We start from the raw sequence: 19,395 nt of genomic DNA, 5'->3' as shown, positions 1-19,395 counted from the left end.
GACCATCACTGACCTTCAGCTTGGTTTTGTCTTGGACAGAGCCATTATATTGCAGTATAAAAAGGAAACCAACTCAGATTAAATCAGTGCAGAGGATTTTGATATTGCTCTGTATTATTGCAGCCTATCCTGTCTGCCTGTACAGAGTGAACTTCATACAGTATTCAGACATTATCATGCAGTATTCATTTGCTTAGACAGTTCTGCTGCTGCCTTCGCCTTCGCCTCCTCATCTCTTTCTCTCTTTTTCTCTCTCTCTCGCTCCCATCCACTCTGAGCCTCTATGTAAAACCGTGGGATCCGCTGTGGGTAAAAGAAAATCAGAATTAAGGTCATGTGCACTCTCTCTCTCTTACAATGCAGTTCTTGGAAGCACAGGAGAAAGAACCACTTTCATCCCCCCTGCTCCTCCTCCACCCGCTCGTTATTCGAGGATTGCCTAGCTGCATGGTTCTCCAGAGCATCACTGATGTAGCGAGGTTCCGGGAGGCCGTAGATGTACAGCAGTAGACTTCTGAGTTCTGACGTCTATATTTAGTCTATTTACCACTTTCTCTTAGTAGCATGCATGAGGGGCTGACTTCCCTGACATGTACCAAGTGTGTGTGTGTGTGGGGGAAAATATGCAGCTGAGAGCTAGAAGCCTGCGCAACAGAGCTATTATGTAAGCCGTGTTAACCCTGTCATATCTGGATACAGTAGCATACTGTTGCTGACATGTACTAAGCGTGTGTGTGTAATATGTGTGTGTGCATGTTAGGGCTGGGTTGACACCAGTATCCCGATACTCATTAGTATCGTGGCAAGGAAATAAAACACGAAGCGAATTCACATTGATTCATTTTCCAACTATACAATATTTTACATACAGAAGGTTTTTTAAAGGACCAAAGAGTTAGATCTGATTCGTGTTTTCATTTTTGCAATGGAAAAGATATTGCAATACTGCTAGCGCATGTGTGTGTAGTACAGAGGTTCAGTAGCATACTGTCGCCGTAGCAGCCAGACAGTGAATGTGGAGTGTATCAAATATGGACGATTGCATCACTATTGCAAAGTCTCAGTGACATGCAAGAGGGGGAACAATGTTATTGTGAACTGAATACTGAATAAACTCAACTGAATGGTGTCTGTATCTTTGAAGAAGCGAGTATAATGTGGACAACACTGTCCTCATAGCGGTGGTTGTCTAATGGGCAGAGATATTGCTATGGCTAGACCAACAGTTCCAGGATGATGGTCGATCCAAGTCAATTGTTCTTATTTTATCTTGAGTGATGATAAGTCTAAAGTTACAGTTTATGCTTCAAAAAGTACTCCTTTTGTAGGAGGCCCATTTTCCACTCTAAAAATACCATGGCGCCTTTTAAAAGGTCAACGGTTATATTGTCAAATAAACCTGTGGAGAGAGAGAGTGACGTACACGGGGTGAGTTCACTCTACTCTTTGTCTGAGGTCTGTATAAGTGCCAGTTTTATTAGATGCAGGTGTTTCTACCAATGGGCTGAAGAAAGAAACGGTCCAACAGAACTTTGAATAAGTAACTCTCATGGATTGCAGTGATGATGACAAATCAGGGCTGTGCTCTCTCTGCCTACAGCTCTGTTTTTATAAATAGCAATGATTGTTGTTCTCAGGTTGATCTGTAGCTGTCAGGGTAAGGTAATCAGTAACCAGATTTCTATCCAACCTTTTTATGCGAGTAAAGTACATGTGGGGGAAAAAATGTAATGACAGGCCAGATGGAAACAGAACATTTGTCGGTAAACTTTCAAATGTCGACAAAACAAAATACGCTAGACAAGATGGGATCTTTATGTGTCGGTAAAATGTATTAATCAAGAAATGTCAATGGAAATGCTTTTACGCATGTTGTGTGGTCCTCCCACTACGACTCGTGGGGAAAGTTTGCAGTTTATTAGGATACAGATTCAGTCATTTATGAAGAACTTCACAGGGTGGTGAAAGTGTCAGGTGATGAGCCTGATACTCCTTTGCAATAAATATCGAGGGTCTTACTCTTGTGGCATGATCATTGATGCTTGTCTGCCGTTTGACAAATAAAAATAATATCGCTCTTTTGTCTATAATAATGTAACATAGACGCTGGGAGTCGAGAAGCAGGTGCAGGTGGTAAGTTTAATTAATATAACAAGTAACATGGAACGATACAATGTAGGAGTAGCGTCTAGACATGAACAACAGAAACAATACTGCCTGGGGAAAGAACCTAAGGGAGTGCCAGATAAAGGGGTGGTAATGAGTGAGGTAATAGAGTCCAGGTGTGCCTAATGATGAAGCGCAGGTGCGTGTAATGATGAATGCCAGGTGCGAGTAATGATGGTCCCCAGGATCGGTGGTTAGTAAACCGGCGACGTCGAATGCTGGAGGGGAGGAGTAGACGCGACAAAGAATCTCATCATGTAGGCTATACCCGCTGTTGGCTACAGCACACATGCCAGTACTAGAGTGGTATCGCTATAAAACACAACCTTTTTTTGTAAGAAAACCATCAGTAGAGTTGAAAATGCGATGGAAACCCATTTAACTTCTATTTGTAATTGGGGGGGGGGGGGGGGGTTAACCGTTCATTTTATTTTTATGTACACTACGTCATCACACAGTCTTTTATCCCAAACAAGTCAATTTGAAGGAAACACATCTCTGATGGGAAAATGCGCATATTGTTTTTATGCAGATCTTTCTTTTTATTTGCATGAAAGTCTGTCACTAATTGCATGGAAACCTAGCTAGTGAGTAGGTATGATCGGAGGAAAGAAAAACAAACACATGAAGGATCTTTTTCATTCCTTCTTCTTTTCACCAAGTTATGCTCTCCTTGCATATGATCTGATTTGAACTTCACTTTTAAAGTTTTATGAAGGCATTGCTAATCTATAGTGCACTATATTTGGGAAGACAAAACAAATATTTTTTCCCCCTTCATATTTTTTACCAAAGATGACTCCTTCCACCTGATCCCCCCGAAGTTATTCATGATTTGAACTTCACTTTTCATGTAGGTTACATGAATGTCATTACTACATAATTACTGATGCGGCAAAGATTTAGCATGGGCCCTCAGATCCTCAAAAAGTTATACAGCTGCACCATTGAGAGCATCTTGACTGGCTGCATCACCGCTTGGTATGGCAACTGCTTAGTATCCGACCGCAAGGCGCTGTAGAGGATAGTGCGTACGGCCCAGTACATCACTGACCGACCTTCATGTCTTAAAGTAATGATGGACTGCTGTTTCTCTGCTTATTTGAGCTGTTCTTGACATAATATGGACTCTTTTACCAAATAGGGCTATCTTCTGTATACCACCCCTACCTTGTCACAACACAACTGATTGGCACAAGCGCATTAAGAAGGAAAGAATTTCTACAAATGTACTTTTAAGAAGGCACACCTGTTAATTGAAATGCATTCCAGGTGACTACCTCATAAAGCTGGTTGAGATAATGCCAAGAGTGTGCAAAGCTGTCATGATTTGTTTAACACTTTTTTGGTTAATACATGATTCCATATGTGTTATTTCATAGTTTTGATGTCTTCAATATTATTCTACAATCTAGAAAATAGTCAAAATTAAGAAAAACCCTTGAATGAGTAGGTGTGTCCAAACTTTTGACTGGTACTGTATATATATAACATTTGAACCCAAATTCACCCTAACTGATCTGTATATGAGCAAACAGCACAGTGCATACAATAAGCATAGGCTACGTTGGTTTTGGTTCAAAATGCGGTGTCACGACTTCTGCCGAAGTCGATGCCCCTCCTTGCTCGGGTGGTGCTCGGCGGTCGACGTCACCAGTCTTCTAGCCATCATTGATCAGTTTTTCATTTTCCATTGGTTTTGTCTTGTCTTCCTACATACCTGGTTCCAATCCCATTCATTACATGTTGTGCATTTAACCCTCTGTTTTCCCTCATGTCCTTGTCGGGGATTGTTTGTGAGTTATGTGCGCGTGTATTTTACCCATGTTATTTGTGTACTTTGGTTTTGGAGTTTGTTTTTTGTTAATTAAAATACTCCAGTTTAACCAAGTTGGTTTCTCCTGCGCCTGACTTCCCTGCCACCTACAAACACGACTGACATGCGGACTAGATTTGTATCTTTTTGGTCTAGTTTAGTGGAAGCTTGTCTTTTGTATCTTTGTGACTGTACTTATTTTGTTTAGATATTTAGTCTGTTTGGAATGAGGAAGATGCAGCCTGTGACATCAGCACGTCTTTTCTTTATCTTCTCAAACTATTCAATTGCCAGGGCACAGCTCTTATTGTGAAACTGTGAGTGAGAGTGTCATTCCAGTTTATCTAATGTGTTGTGGTATGCCGTTAAGTAGTAAGTCTTGTGCAAGACTCATGTATGGGCTTGTGTCAATTGAGAACGGTTGACTAAATCAGTCAGTGGCTCTCTCCTCAGGGACCCCCAGCTGTTCCAGAGCTGCCACACCTGATTCAACTACCGTAAATTCCAGACTATAAGCCGCAACTTTTTTCCCAGACTTTGAACCTCGCGGCTTAAACAATGAAGCGGCTAATATATGGATTTTTCACGCTTTCAATTTTGTTTCTCCAAAAAAACATATTCTGTGACGTGCTCAGTTTTTTGGCGGCATGAAGCTTTCATTAGACCAATGAAATTGCCGAACGGTTTACGGTCAAACTACTTTTTTGTTTACTGTTTAGATTAAATCGAGCGCTCTCAAACTTCCCATCATTCTGATTATGGTAGTCATTTTGTCACCCTCATCATGGCAAAGACACGGAGAAATGCATATGATGCAACTTTCAAGTTGAAGGCGATTGATCTGGCTGTTGGAAAAGGAAATAGAGCTACTGCACGGGAGCTTGGTCTTAATGAGTCGATGATAAGACGTTGGAAACAGCAGCGTGAGGAATTGACTCAGTGCAAAAAGACAACTAAAGCTTACTGCTAATTTTTTATTTTTTGTTACAAACCGTGTTTCGTTAAAGCCTATTTATTTTTGTTACAAGCCGTGTTTTGTTAATGCCTGTGTAAAGTTCATTTGTTTCAATGTACCGGTAGGCACCTGCGGCTTATAGACATGTGCGGCTTATTTATGTTCAAAATATATATATTTTTTTTATTCAGTGGGTGCGGCTTATATTCAGGTGCGCTTAATAGTCCGGAAATTACGGTAGTCAGTTAACACAATAATATCAGCTACGGAATTTTTACAATATAATATGGCTGACCAGAATAGGTTCTATAAAGAACCATAAAAAAGGGTTCTACATAGCCCCAAAAAGGGTTGTATCCATAGTGGAACCCTTTTTTGGTGTTTCTTTATAGACCCTTAGGAAAGGGTTCTTTATAGCGCCATACAGGAACCATTTTGAATCTTATGAGCATTGTTCTTTACAGACCCTTCAAAAAAGGGTTCAATATAGCACCAAAAAAGGTTTCGCTAAGGTAACAACAAGCCAAAGAACCCTTATCTGGTACTACAATATTTAGAACCATTTTTTGGGGATGTGTAGCTTTGACCTCACAAACACACTGGCTGAGTCCCAAATGGAAGTCACATTTAGATGCAATACAAAATCCTGGAATTGTTTGCATATGGAAATGCTTCAGTGAGTGAGAGTGTTTTGGTTTCCCGGTATTGTCCATGTTGGATTCCCGGCACTCGCATTTAGGTAAGGTTTGAACAGAGGCTGTGTCCCAAATGGCACCCTAGTAGATGTGTACTACATAGGGGAATACGGTGCCTTTTGAGACACCGACAAACTCACTTAACCCACATTATAAATGGCCCTTCCTTTCCTGTCAGGAATGACCTTCAACTACAGAATATGTTTAGTAATGTAAACGCAATTCCCTTAAAATGCCATGCAGACCTGTAGTTCTGCTGGGTGGGGGGTTTAGACTGAATCCAACCATGTTGGACCAGCTACCTCAAGGAAGAACGCATGCCTTTCTGGTATGTAGAGTGATTGTGAAACATATGCAAATACTAGATAAGGTGAAGGAAGGAGTGAACACACTTTTTAGTTCAAGTATAGTTTAGGTTCACAGGTCTCTGTCTCACCCATCTAATAATTGGTGATATCTAATCACTCCACTCCTCTCTCCTTTTATAATGGTGTGAATGGCTGAGTTTATAGGGCCAAAAAAGAACCTGATTGATCTTGGCTCTGTGACAATGAATCTGCACCAAGAATCACAATGAATGTATCCCACACTTACTGCTGATTTGTTTGCTGTATTAGTGGTTGTAGTTCAGAAGATGTAGTTATTCTTCAGATTAAGTAGGCTAAATGTTGATTTCCCGGCTGTCAATTATGCAAGCAAAGGCAGCATTAATTCACAGTATATGCAGAAACTGGTCTGCAAGATCACATCCCTGGATTTGTTTGTGTAGCCTATGCATGTGTACATGAATGTGTACACAGTGTGTGTCTGTGTGTGTGTGAGAGAGTAACAACACTTTTAGAAGGATAGATAAGGAAATTGATTTCACAAACCTCTGTTAGAACTATTGGTTACCTGTCAAATAATGTTGAATCACGCTTGGAAAGAATCAAAACGTTATTCTTCTTTTCTATTCGCTAATTTTCCCCAGTGGAGGCATGCAGACAACAAATGAACACTTCCTCTTGAGTCATGTTCGGTTACATAAGTGTGCTTCATCAAAAATGTCTGCAACCCTTTCTTCTAAAGGGGCCATCTGGGATTGGTACAGTACATCAATTTTTGACTTTTAAATGAATGCTATATAGCCATTGACTCGAGTGACCGCTTTGTTGTTTTTCGAATCCCAGATTGCCCCTTTTAAGGTGTGAGCTGAGGTATTTTTTATGACACTGGACTGTTTCTATTGTAATCATACGCTGTTGGGAATAGTTATTTGTATCCCGTTATCTTCTTATAGGAAAATACATACGCTGCATTTATATTGGCTAATCCCAAACATGTAGAATAAGACAAAGTCATTTTTCAATTAGACGTGGATGGCGAGGCCTATATAGAACATGGAAAGGCACTCTTAAATGTGAACTAAAGAAAAGGGATATTATAAACCCCAGCAACTCTTCTAGTTATATAACCCCTTTGGTTAAAGAGTAGGACACCAGCAGCAGTGTCTTTAGGGAAGCCTCTATCATGGCAGTTTTTGTTTTAATATTTTAATATAAGATGAGCTCCACTTTGTTTAGCACAGTTGTATTGTTACTCTACACAGTGCAGAACGCAACGGCAGTAATGTGATGACTCCAAACCAACCCACTGGGCACAGACGTCAGTTCATCGTTTAGTTTTACATTTGAAATCAACAAAATATTTCACAGTCTCATTGGATTTAGGGTGAAAGTTGGGTGAAAAAAATACGAAATTCCCTTATGTTGATGACTTTTTGCAAATCCAATCAGTTTTCCATGTTGTTTCAACGTCATCACATTGAAATGTTGTTGTTGAAATGATGTGGAAACAACGTTGATTCAACCAGTTTTTGCCCAGAGGGGACCTCATCTTAATGCAAAGCAACATAAATCAACAGCAGTGATATATTGAGGGAGGGTGAACCCAGCACCCACTCATCCAGCGTATTTCATTTCGTCCTTCTTCCTGTAGATTTATCCAGCACATTTATTTCATCTTTCTCGCCTACTTTCAAAAGGATTCTGCACTTTCTGTTCCTTCCGACTGTTCTGAGGTGCGTAGGAGGTGGTGCCAGGCAGGCAGTCAACCATGGCTTCTTCCCGAAATGGCACCCTATTCACCCTATGCCCCCATAGGGCTCTGGTCAAATGCAGTTCACTATATAGGGAATAGGGTGCCATTTGGTTTGAGATGCACCCCAGGACATCTGGAGACATTCTGTTACCCAGGTAGGAAGATTCCTGTACCCCCTCCTCCCCGTGTTTTTCCTCCTTGTCTTCACAGCCTCTAATTGGCAGGCAGTGAGGCAGAACTCTGGAGAGGCGCTAGCTGCCCACAGGATTGCCCCCAGAATTGCCCCCAATCAGACTTTGTTTTGTTTATTAGTGGTAATTACTCTCAGATGGAGAAATGGGACTGTTTGTCATATGGTGTACTTTGTTGGTGTTGTTGTTGTTGTTGTTGTTGTTGTTGTTGTTGTTGGTGTATCTATTGTACAGACTCCAATTGTCAGTGAAGGGAGTTATGTTGCTGAAAAAGGATGTCAGTATTGGATGAGATACTTTTCTCTTAGGCCGGGATTCAATCCGATCGCACTTTGTCGACAATGCACCATTTAGAGTTAATTTTCCGGTTTAGCCATCATATGCAGCATTCACCATGAATGCGGGGACAAAGCTGCATCACCGACAAAGCGCGATCGGATTGAATCCCAGCCTTAGTCTCTTACACTTGTTTTTGCACACTTCCCTACTGCAGATTATTTTGATATGTTTACATCCAGAGTGTTGATGCAGAGTTTGGTCGACTCAGCTCTCACATCTACTGTTTGTTCCTTTAAATGAGTGGATAATCACATGAACAGTAAGTGAATTTGCACTGCAAAGAGACACTAACTATAAAGCCTAGAAGAAGTGCCTTAATCAGCGCACAGCTAGTATATACGGATCTGTGTCAGTGTCATTATACACATCTAGCATGTACAGATCTGTGTTCAATAAAAGCACTGAGCTAATTGGCTCCTAATGATATTTGTTCAGTCCTACAGGGTTGTCCCTTCTCTGTTCGACTCTCTGAGATGGTATAAAAGAGTAACATTACGGCCGCGTACCAAATGGCACCCTATTTCCTGCATAGTGCACTACTTTTGACTAGAGACCTACGGGCCCCGGTCAAAAGTTGTGCGTTATATATGGAATAGTGTGCCATTTGGGACGCTGTTGTAATGGTAATCAGATCATTCATATCCCCGTGAAAGGCTTTCTCTACCACATGGTTGAGGAGTCTCAGACTTGCTCCCCCACTCTTTGCATGGCAAGCAAATGAGAGCGGCCTCACTGCTCACACCGAGTCTGGGATTTTGTCTAGAGCCAGTGCCAACACACTGAGACAAAATAGAGAAAAAGGGGGTATAGAATAGAATATGTACGTCTGGTTGACAACTTACTATATCCCATTTCGTTATATGATAATATAGCTTTATTAGATTGCAATCATATGATTTTCTCTGCTTCTCTAGACAGTGCTGCTTCAGTTTCTCCTCGATACTGAGTTAAATCCGATCAATCCTAACAATGGAAATGAGTATCAACGGCAGCAGCAGTAATATGTAGTAATGTTTGGTCTGCCTTCGAAACTAACAATAGCCTAGATAAGATTAGGAAAGATAGAGTGCATAGAGAATTGCTTGTCACACTGTACACACTGACACGTCAACATTCACAGTAAGCTTGTATTCAACATGCCAGTCAGACAAGAGGTACCGGTCCTTGGCAGTGTCCCAAATGGCACATTATTCCCTACAATGTGCACTACTTTCTACAGATGAAAAATAGTGCACTATATAGGGAATAGGGTACCATTTTGGATGTATCCCTCCTGTCAGTCAGTGTGGCCTTATTTCCACAGAGAGAATGACCTCATCTTTAATGGCAGTGCAGCCAGAGAGCTGAAATAATGACACCCCTCTGCATTCACCTGTGCTAATCAGGATGTGACATCATCCATGTATAGAGTATGTATCCTATTCATTGTGCTCTTACCTTCTGAGACAGAGAGGGAAAACCAAAACAAGACCACTGAGAACATTGTGTTCACGTAAACTAGTGCTAGTCTACGGATTAAAGTTAGAGTTGGCCTCTCTGTGGTCACTAAAGAACCCATGGCACTTATCGCAAGAGTATGGGTGTTAACCCCGATGTCCCGGATACATTCCCAATCTGGCCCATACCATCATGGCCACCTAATCATCCCCAGCTTCAAATTGGCTCATTCATCCCGTCTCTTCTCCCCTGTAACTATTCCCCAGGTTGCTGCTGTAAAAAAGAATGTGTTATCAGTCAAATAAAGGTCATATTTTAATAACACTCCCCCCACCCCTTACCATACTAGAATGGGGACCTTCCATGTGACTGCTGTTCTAAGGACAGACCCCACCAAGGCTTTCCAAGAAATGTAAACTACTGTGTTGTACTGTGTCTATAATAGAAAACACCTCACCAGAGCTGACCCTAACTCTGCTCTTTCAGGAAAAAAAGCTTTGACTCAGCATCCTGCATTGTTCCCAGTACAGAACCTGACCTCAACACTAGACTGACTTACTAACTCCATGCTCTGGCTTTACAGCGTTATCTCACAGTACGGTGTGGTGGGAGAAGAAACAACATAATCGTAAATTCCTCTATTTCCACCCCTGAGTTCAAATGTCAGGGGCTCCTGAACACATAGCTCTTGTAAGGCAGTGTCCATATTTGCCTGTGGACTGTTGGAGGCTTTCATTGAATGGAAGACATCTGGAATTGACACATGTTGGTGGGCTAACAGACAGATTCCCTGGAGAGTAGGGCCTGATTATACAAGCCATTTGACAGATTGTCCCCAGACTGTCCCTAACAGGCAATGTTTCAACCAGCCGAGCCCACACTCCCCCGGACTTCTCTCCGGCACGGCACTTGTTAGTATTCAAGAAGTGTAACCCTTTTGTGTCGTAGGAATCTGAGTCAGACACATCGCTGTGACAGAGAGCGAGAGAGAGAAAGAAAAAAGAGGGGATCATTCTTTTCCATGTAGGCCTGTCTCTCATTGCCAAGACGTTAGGTGTCATTCCCTTTATTCAGCACTGTGCTGTCCACACATTCGTGGGGACGGAAAAATAAACGAACGGTCTGGTTAGGAATTCTAGGCGCACAGCCACACACATGCTATAAATCACCACCAGCGCACAATGGTACACATTCACAGCAACACACACACTCCAACAGACTGAGGTATCCGAGTGGGTCCGGATGCAGCGTGCCATAGTAAGTCTCTCTGTAGAGCCCTCCGATCTGACGATACGTGCACCTTTCTATTTGGCCCAGGCTCTGTTATTCCTAAGAGAAACCAGTGCAGCGTTTTGGATAATGTACCTGGAAAATGAGATCAACAGTTATGGATGGCCACGGTTATTAATATGTCCAGTGGGCAGTTGGGTTTTCAGACGTTTTATTTAACTAGCCTTTCATGACGTGGGCATTTTCTCACATTGGCTAATTGACTACAGAAATGACTATCCTCATCACAGGGGAGGTGTACGTGTCATGTACACTACTGTTCAAAAGTTTGGGGTCACTTAGAAATGTCCTTGTTTTTGAAAGAAAAGCAATTTTTTTTGTCCATTTAAAATAACATCAAATTGATCAGAAATACAGTGTAGACATTGTTAATGTTGTAAATGACTATTGTAGCTGAAAACAGCTGATTTTTTTAAATAGAATATCTACATAGGCGTACAGAGGCCCATTATCAGCAACCATCACTCCTGTGTTCCAATGGCACGTTGTGTTAGCTAATTCAAGATGATCATTTTAAAAGGCTAATTGATCGTTAGAAAACCCTTTTGCAATTATGTTAGCACAGCTGAAAGCTGTTGTTCTGATTAAAGAAGCAATAAAACTGGCCTTCTTTAGACTAGTTGAGTATCTGGAGCATCAGCATTTGTGGGTTCGATTACAGGCTCAAAATGGGCAGAAACAAATAACGTTCTTCTGAAACTCATCAGTCTATTCTTGTTCTGAGAAATGAAGGCTATTCCATGCGAGAAATTGCCAAGAAACTGAAGATCTTGTACAACGCTGTGTACTACTCCCTTCACAGAACAGCGCAAACTGGCTCTAACCAGAATAGAAAGAGGAGTGGGAGGCCCCGGTGCACAACTGAGCAAGAAGACAAGTACATTAGAGTGTCTAGTTTGAGAAACAGATGCCTCACAAGTCCTCAACTGGCGGCTTCATTAAATAGTACCCGCAAAACACCAGTCTCAATGTCAACGGTGAAGAGGCGACTCCGGGATGCTGGCCTTCTAGGCAGAGTTCCTCTGTCCAGTGTCTGTGTTCTTTGGCCCCCTTTAATCTTTTATTTTTATTGGCCAGTCTGAGATATGTTTTTTTCTTTGCAACTCTGCCTAGAAGGCCAGCATCCCGGAGTCGCCTCTTCACTGTTGATGTTGAGACTGGTGTTTTGCGAGTACTATTTCATGAAGCTGCCAATTGAGGACTTATGAGGAGTCTCAACATTTTCATAGACCATGAACAAAGAGGATACAATAGAATAGAACAGTCTCATAGAATGTAAACATTAGTTTATGATGACTAATAGTCTTATAAGCGTAGTGTGATACTACAAACAGAAATACATGGAGAGTACATTGTTCATCTCTTGGGTTTCTCTCCTGACTGAAGCTCTTTCTCAGAGCAAGAGCAGGAGCCTGCTTTTACTTTTTCTTGTGTGTGTGTGTGTGCCACTTTTTTTCTGTGTCTGCATGTCTCTGCCTGATAGTGTGTGTGAAGTGTCTCTGTGTGTGTCTATGTGTATGTGTGGCAGTGTGTCTGTTATTGTGTCCGTCTGTGTGTGTATAGGGCATGTCGCTATAATGAGGGGGCCATTTCCCAGCACTCCAGCGCCAGCAACCAGCCAGCAACCATAAAGACACAAAGAGCCTAGCTGCTCTGGTCTGGGCCAGAGGCTGGGTCTGGGTGACAGCTTTGAGCATTCAGCTGTGAAAAAGAGAGAGAGAGAGAGAGAGAGAGAGAGAGAGAGAGAGAGGGAGCGAGCAAGGGAGAAAGAGAGTGAGAGAGAGAGAGCGCACATTGCCAAGGCTGAGAGTGAGGCCTACTCAGGGCCCAGTGATAGCAGCAAGGAACACTGTCCAAACTCCAGATGAAACTTTGTTTGGATGTGAGGACTAGCAGTACTTCTGTGTCTCAGCTGGAGTCAGCTGTGTGTGTTTTACTCAATGGGGTGAAGGAACTCCTACATCTCTGAGTAAATGCCTCATTTCAGAACAAACATACACCAGAGGAATGAAGAGATGACCCCATGCTGAGAATTGCCTGGTGGCTGGTCAGGGCAAATGAGGTTGTCATGAACATCAATGGTATTTAGAGAATGAATAAGGATGACGATTTCATTCCTGCTGGCAATTCTTCTGTTAATAGGGCACGTTATTAGCCTGGTTGCCAGTCTGTTTCTGCTCTCTTGCCAACTCCTTATGTAATTGTCATGTTTGGTTTGACAATGGAGTAGGCAAGAGCACAAACAGATCTGGGACCAGGTTGGGACATTATTGTCTCTCATTTTGTCTAATTACTACTCACAGTATGGCTGTCTGTCTTTTCCCTATATCTATCATACCTCACGATAAGATCTAGATGCAGACAGTTCGAAATAACACGTGTTTGACAAGAAGCTGGTTCTCCAGGAGACACTGGAGGACCTGTCGGACGTGGAGAACGTGTTCTTGAGCCAAGCGGGAAAAGACGAGGATGTCTTCAAGGTAGACGAACATGAACTGGTTCAACATGTCGCGGATAATGTCATTAACCAGAACCTGAAACACAGCAGGAGCATTGATCAGACCGAATGGCATCACCAGGTATTCATAGTGTCCGCTAGCAGTGTTGAAGGCTGTCTTCCACTCGTCACCTTCCCGTATCCGTACCAAGTGGTGGACGTTTCAGAGGTCCAACTTAGAGAGGTAGTGGCCCCCTGGAGCGGCTCGAAAGCCGAGGCGATGAGTGGTAGCGGGTAGCGGTTCTTAACCGTGACGTCATTGAGGCCCCGGTAGTCGATGCACGGGCGCATGGTTTTGTCCTTGTCCACAAAGAAGAACCCTTTGCCGGCAGGGATGCAGAAGGACGGATACCCCCTGCAGCCAGGGAGTCCTCGATGTACGTCTCCATAGCCTTGGTCTCCAGACCTGACAGTGAATACAGGCGTCCCCAGGGTGGTGTAGTGCCCAGGAAAGGTCGATCCCGCAGTCATAGGGTCGATGCAGAGGAAGCGAAGTGGCCCGGGCCTTGCTGAAAACCTCCCGGAGGTCCTGGTACTCCGCGGAAATGGCGGAGAGGTCCGAGGCTTCTTCCGAGCCCACAGGAAGACGTCCCAGGGCAGGCTGTGCCAACTTCAGGCAATGGGCATAGCAGAACGGGCTCCAGCCCATGATAGTACCAGCAGTCCAGTTGATAAGGAGTTGTGGCACTGGAGCCAAGAAAACCACAATACCACGGAAACCTGAGGAGACTTGATGAGCATAAACTGTATAGACTCATGGTGGTTCCCAGACACACGCGGGTGGACAGGAGTAGTATTGTGGGTGACCCTGCCTATAGAGTGCCCATCCAGTGCTCTAACGTCTAGGGGCCTGGAGAGGGGCTGAGTGGGGATGCCCACTCAGCCCAGAGTCAAAGAAAACCCAGAGAGATTTTGATTGGTCGCCCCACAGCAGGATGGCATGGAGAGGGGAGCGAGTAAGGGGAGAAGAAAAATTCTCTGTATGTTCCACCAAAGTACTCGTACCTACTAGAGGTCGACCGATTATGATTTTTCAACGCCAATACCGATTATTGGAGGACCAAAAAAAGCCCCTACCGATTAATCGGACGATTTTTTAATTTGTTTTTATTTGTAATAATGACAATTACAACAATACTGAATGAACACTTATTTTAACTTAATATAATACATCAATAAAATCAGTTTAGCCTCAAATAAATAATGAAACATGTTCAATTTGGTTTAAATAATGCAAAAACAAAGTGTTGGAGAAGAAAGTAAAAGTGCAATATGTGCCATGTAAAAAAGCTAACTTTTAAGTTCCTTGCTCAGAACATGAGAACATATGAAAGCTGGTGGTTCCTTTTAACATGAGTCTTCAATATTCCCAGGTAAGATGTTTTAGGTTCTAGTTATTATAGGACTATTTCTCTCTATACGATTTGTATTTCATATACCTTTGACTATTGGATGTTCTTATAGGCACTTTAGTATTGCCAGTGTAGCAATATAGCTTCCGTCCCTCTCCTCGCTCCTACCTGGGCTCGAACCAGGAACACATCGACAACAGCCACCCTCGAAGCAGCATTACCCATGTAGAGGAAGGGAAAAAACTACTCCAAGTCTCAGAGCGAGTGACGTTTGAAACGCTATTAGCGCGCACCCGGCCAACTAGCAAGCCATTTCATATCGGTTACACCAGCCTAATCTTGGGAGTTGACAGGCTTGAAGTCATAAACAGCGCAATGCATTGCGAAGGGCTGCTGGCAAAACGCTCAGTCAGACTGCTCTATCAAATCATAGACTTAATTATAACATAATAACACACAGAAACACGAGCCGGAAACTATCATCTCGAAAACAAAACGTTATTCCTGTTACATTGCACAACCTTCAGTGTTACGTCATAATTACGTAAAATTCTGGCAAATTAGTTCGCAACGAGCCAGGCGGCCCAAACTGTTGCATATACCCTGACTGCGTGCAATGAACGTAAAATGACACAATTTCACCTGGTTAATATTGCCTGCTAACCTGGATTTCTTTTAGCTAAATATGCAGGTTTAAAAATATATACTTCTGTGTATTGATTTTAAGAAAAACATTGATGTTTATGGTTAGGTACAGTCGTGCAACGATTGTGCTTTTTTCGCAAATGCGCTTTTGTTAAATCATCCCCGTTTGGCGAAGTCGGCTGTCTTTGTTAGGAAGAAATAGTCTTCACAGTTCGCAATGAGCCAGGCGGCCCAAACTGCTGCATATACCCTGACTCTGTTTCCAAGAGAAGTGACACATTTTCCCTAGTTAAAAGAAATTCATGTTAGCAGGCAATATTAACTAAATATGCAGGTTTAAAAATATATACTTGTGTATTGATTTTAAGAAAGGCATTGATGTTTATGGTTGGAGAAACGTGTACCTAAGCGATTATATGCAACGCAGGACAGGCTAGATAAACTAGTAATATCATCAACCATGTGTAGTTAACTAGTGATTGTGATTGATTGATTGTTTTATATAAGATAAGTTTAATGCTAGCTAGCAACTTACCTTAGCTTCTTACTGCATTCGCGTAACCTCGTGGAGTGCAATGTAAAGCAGGTGGTTAGAGCGTTGGACTAGTTAACCGTAAGGTTGCAAGATTGAATCCCTGAGCTGACAAGGTAAAAATCTGTTGTTCTGCCCCTGAACAAGGCAGTTAACCCACCGTTCCTAGGCCGTCATTGAAAATAAGAATGTGGTCTTAACTGACTTGCCTAGTTAAATAAAGGTCTAAAAAAATATATATTTAAAAAAAATTAAATAAATCGGCCAAATCGGCGTCCAAAAATTCCGATTGTTATGAAAACTTGAAATCGGCCCCAATTAATCGGCCATTCCGATTAATCGGTCGACCTCTAGTACCTACTGTTGAGCCTGGTCCTTTTAATGGACAGGTAGACACATAATGACCGGCAGTTTCGCAATACAGACAACTCTGGGTGTTAAGTCTGCGTATTTACATCCTAGTACCAAAGTTTCGATCCACTAAGAGAAACAGCCGTAGAATCACACTCCTCTGGCTAGGAAATGAGGAAAGATATTCATGAGGTTGTTGGATGGTACTCCAGTGTGACATTTAATGCACAACGACACACAGGTTAAGAGGTTTTTAATAATAGCCAAGGAGTGAGCATGCAAGATATGACCATGATTCACCAAATAGCTTCACCGTATTGTGTGTGGAAATCAATACAATATACGATTGGATATAAATTGGTGTGTATGTGTGTGATGTATGCATGTGAGCATGTAGATGTGTGATGTATGTTCATGCAAAGGTTCACATGTGAGGGTTGCATGTGTGTGTTTGCACGCTAAGTGCACCCCCTTGTTGCTATGGCGTGTTGACAGGTCATGGCTGCAGGGTAGAGGTCTTGCTGATTAACGACTGGGGTGTGTCACAATTGGCAACCTATTCCCTATGTAGTACGCTACTTTTGACCAAAGTCCTATGGACCCTGGTCAAAAGTAGTGCACTATATAGGGAATGGGGCTATTTAGGACGCTACCTGGTAGAAGATGAGGCTGTTGTCTTACATGAGTCAGTATTGATGCTGCTGGTCACTTCTCTGTATTCCCATCTTTTATTCACAGCCACCATATTCATATCCTCCTCTGTGTTTGTTGCTTTTCTCTTGCAGTTGAAAGAGAAGTCGTTCAGAAGAGGACGTTCACACGATGGATGAATCTGCATTTGGAGAAGGTAAGTCAGTCTACAGATCAGGGTTTGGGTCAATTCCATTTCAATTGAAAATGAAACTCCAATTTTCCTCAGAGCTCTATGAGAAGAAAAAAAAACATGTATTTTTTGTTTACTTCCTGAATTGACTGAATTGAAATGGAATTGACCCCAACCCTGCTACAGTTCGCCCAAAAGAATCCATCCCTCAAAATAAGCGTATCTTACCTAACACCACAAACTGGAGTATGTATAGACTTATTCATAAACCTGGGATATTTTACATTTCCAAAGCATCTCATTTCAATTTTACTGCCCTTTTTCTGACAACACTTTGAGTCTATCCCTCACACAAACCGAGTTGTAGCCTCTCCCTCTACCCTATAAATGATAAATGGAGGCAGTGGAACTGTAAAAAATTAATTTGTCGGTAAATGCTAATCTGATAGATTGTGTAGATGCTATCTGTCTGCCCTTGAGTAGATTTACTTTCACTTAATGCTGTACAGGTGGTACTGTGGGACTGCATCTCAAATGGCACCCTTTTCCTTATATAGTGCCCATAGGGCTTTGGTCAAAAGTAGTGCACTATATAGGGAATAGTAGTGGAGACTGTATATGCAAATAGTGCTAGATTAGATGTAAAAGGGCGATTCCACGCCAGCATGGCCCAAAAATAGTTTTAGTATCACAGATTGTTCTGGCAATTCACATTAAAAACTTCATTGGGAGGAAGGACGTTTAACATTTTTATTACATTTGTATTTTTTGGAAAATTGTGATGAAAGTGGCAATTTCTATAGGCCCTTTTTAGACCTATACATGCCTCCTGTAAGACCCTATGATCCATGAACCGTACATGGTACAGACAACATCTTGGTGTCATTATCAGTCCCTCCAGGATTTCGGAGGCAATTCTGACATTTTGCATGGCAACATGCAATGATTTTGTCCAATTTGTCGTGAAACTGCACTGACGAGGGAAAAGGTTTGTTGACATTTGGCTTGATTGAACCATATTATTTAAAATGTTTTAACTACACAAGTCAGTTACAGTGAGGGAAAAAGTATTTGATCCCCTGCTGATTTTGTACGTTTGCCCACTGACAAAGAAATGATCAGTCTATAATTTTAATGGTTGGTTTATTTGAACAGTGAGAGACAGAATAACAACCAAAAAATCCAGAAAAACGCATGTCAAAAATGCTAGAAATGTATTTGCATTTTAATGAGGGAAATACTGGACAACACTGGGCCAATTGTGCACCGCCTTATGGGACTCCCAATCACAGCCAGATGTGATACAGCCTGGATTCGAACCAGGAACTCTAGTGACATCTCTTTCACTGAGATACAGTGCCTCAGACCCCTGCGCCACTTGGGAGCCCGATATTATGTGGTAAATGTGTGGTGATTGGTTGAAATTGCGAGCCCTCTTTTCATACTGCGGTGATGGGTCAGTTTTGTGTGATAATATTGCGATGATTTGACTGTTTAATAGTGTGGTGATTGGTCAAATTTGCAAGCCCTCGCATAATATGCAGGTAAGTAATTGTAGATTTTGCACCAAACAAATGTGATCGCAGAATCTGGACTGCTTTATAGTCCTTACAGTGTGCTCTAAAATATGGAGTATGTCTATATTCTGACATAAAACATTTGTAATAAATGTATTCAACATAAAGCATATTATTATTAATATCGCAAAAGTACCCTTTTAGATTTTATTGCTTATTTGGAACAATATTCTCTTTAAACACATCAGATTTCCAGAGTGGGCTCTGTGGTACTTTGAAGAAATTATCAATTTTATACGTACAAATTGACATTATAGATCATTAACCAATCACAGCCCTTCTGTAGGATTGCACATTCAGCAAATCACCAGCAGTGGGAGTTCCCTTAAAATCCATTTTCCCATTCACTGTTTTGGTGGCGCTCATAAAATTGCTCATAACTTTAAAAGTAGGAGAGAGCCCACTCTGTATATTTGACATACGTGTAGAGTATATTGTTTAAAATAATATGTTTAAAAATGAACAAAATCAAAAAGGGTACTTTTGAGATAATACTATTAATAGTTTTAATGTTGAATAAATTAACGTGTTAAATTGTATTTCAGAATGTAGCGATACTCCATATTTTAGAGCACAGTATTAGGAGTATAATGACACCAAGGTGATGCCTGTATCATGTATGGTTCCCTGATTATTGGGTCTTATAGGGG

At 41.9% G+C, this 19,395-nt stretch overlaps 1 protein-coding gene across 1 annotated transcript in view; it reads left to right on the top strand.

The window, feature by feature from the left end:
* LOC106602440 (uncharacterized) overlaps nt 1-19,395 on the top strand; it is a 40,867-nt gene that overhangs the window by 6,640 nt on the left and 14,832 nt on the right. Inside the window, exon 2 of the mRNA XM_014195086.3 lies at nt 17,131-17,192. Coding sequence (XP_014050561.3) covers nt 17,131-17,192 — 62 coding nt within the window. The remainder of the gene's footprint in view (nt 1-17,130; nt 17,193-19,395) is intronic.

This window comes from Salmo salar, chromosome 01 (genome assembly GCF_965601325.2).
Source record: "Salmo salar chromosome 01, fSalSal1, whole genome shotgun sequence".
In the NCBI taxonomy this organism is placed as follows: Eukaryota; Metazoa; Chordata; class Actinopteri; order Salmoniformes; family Salmonidae; genus Salmo; species Salmo salar.
The sequence above is the reverse complement of the archived record's forward strand: the minus strand, read 5'-3'. Positions and strand labels throughout refer to the sequence as shown.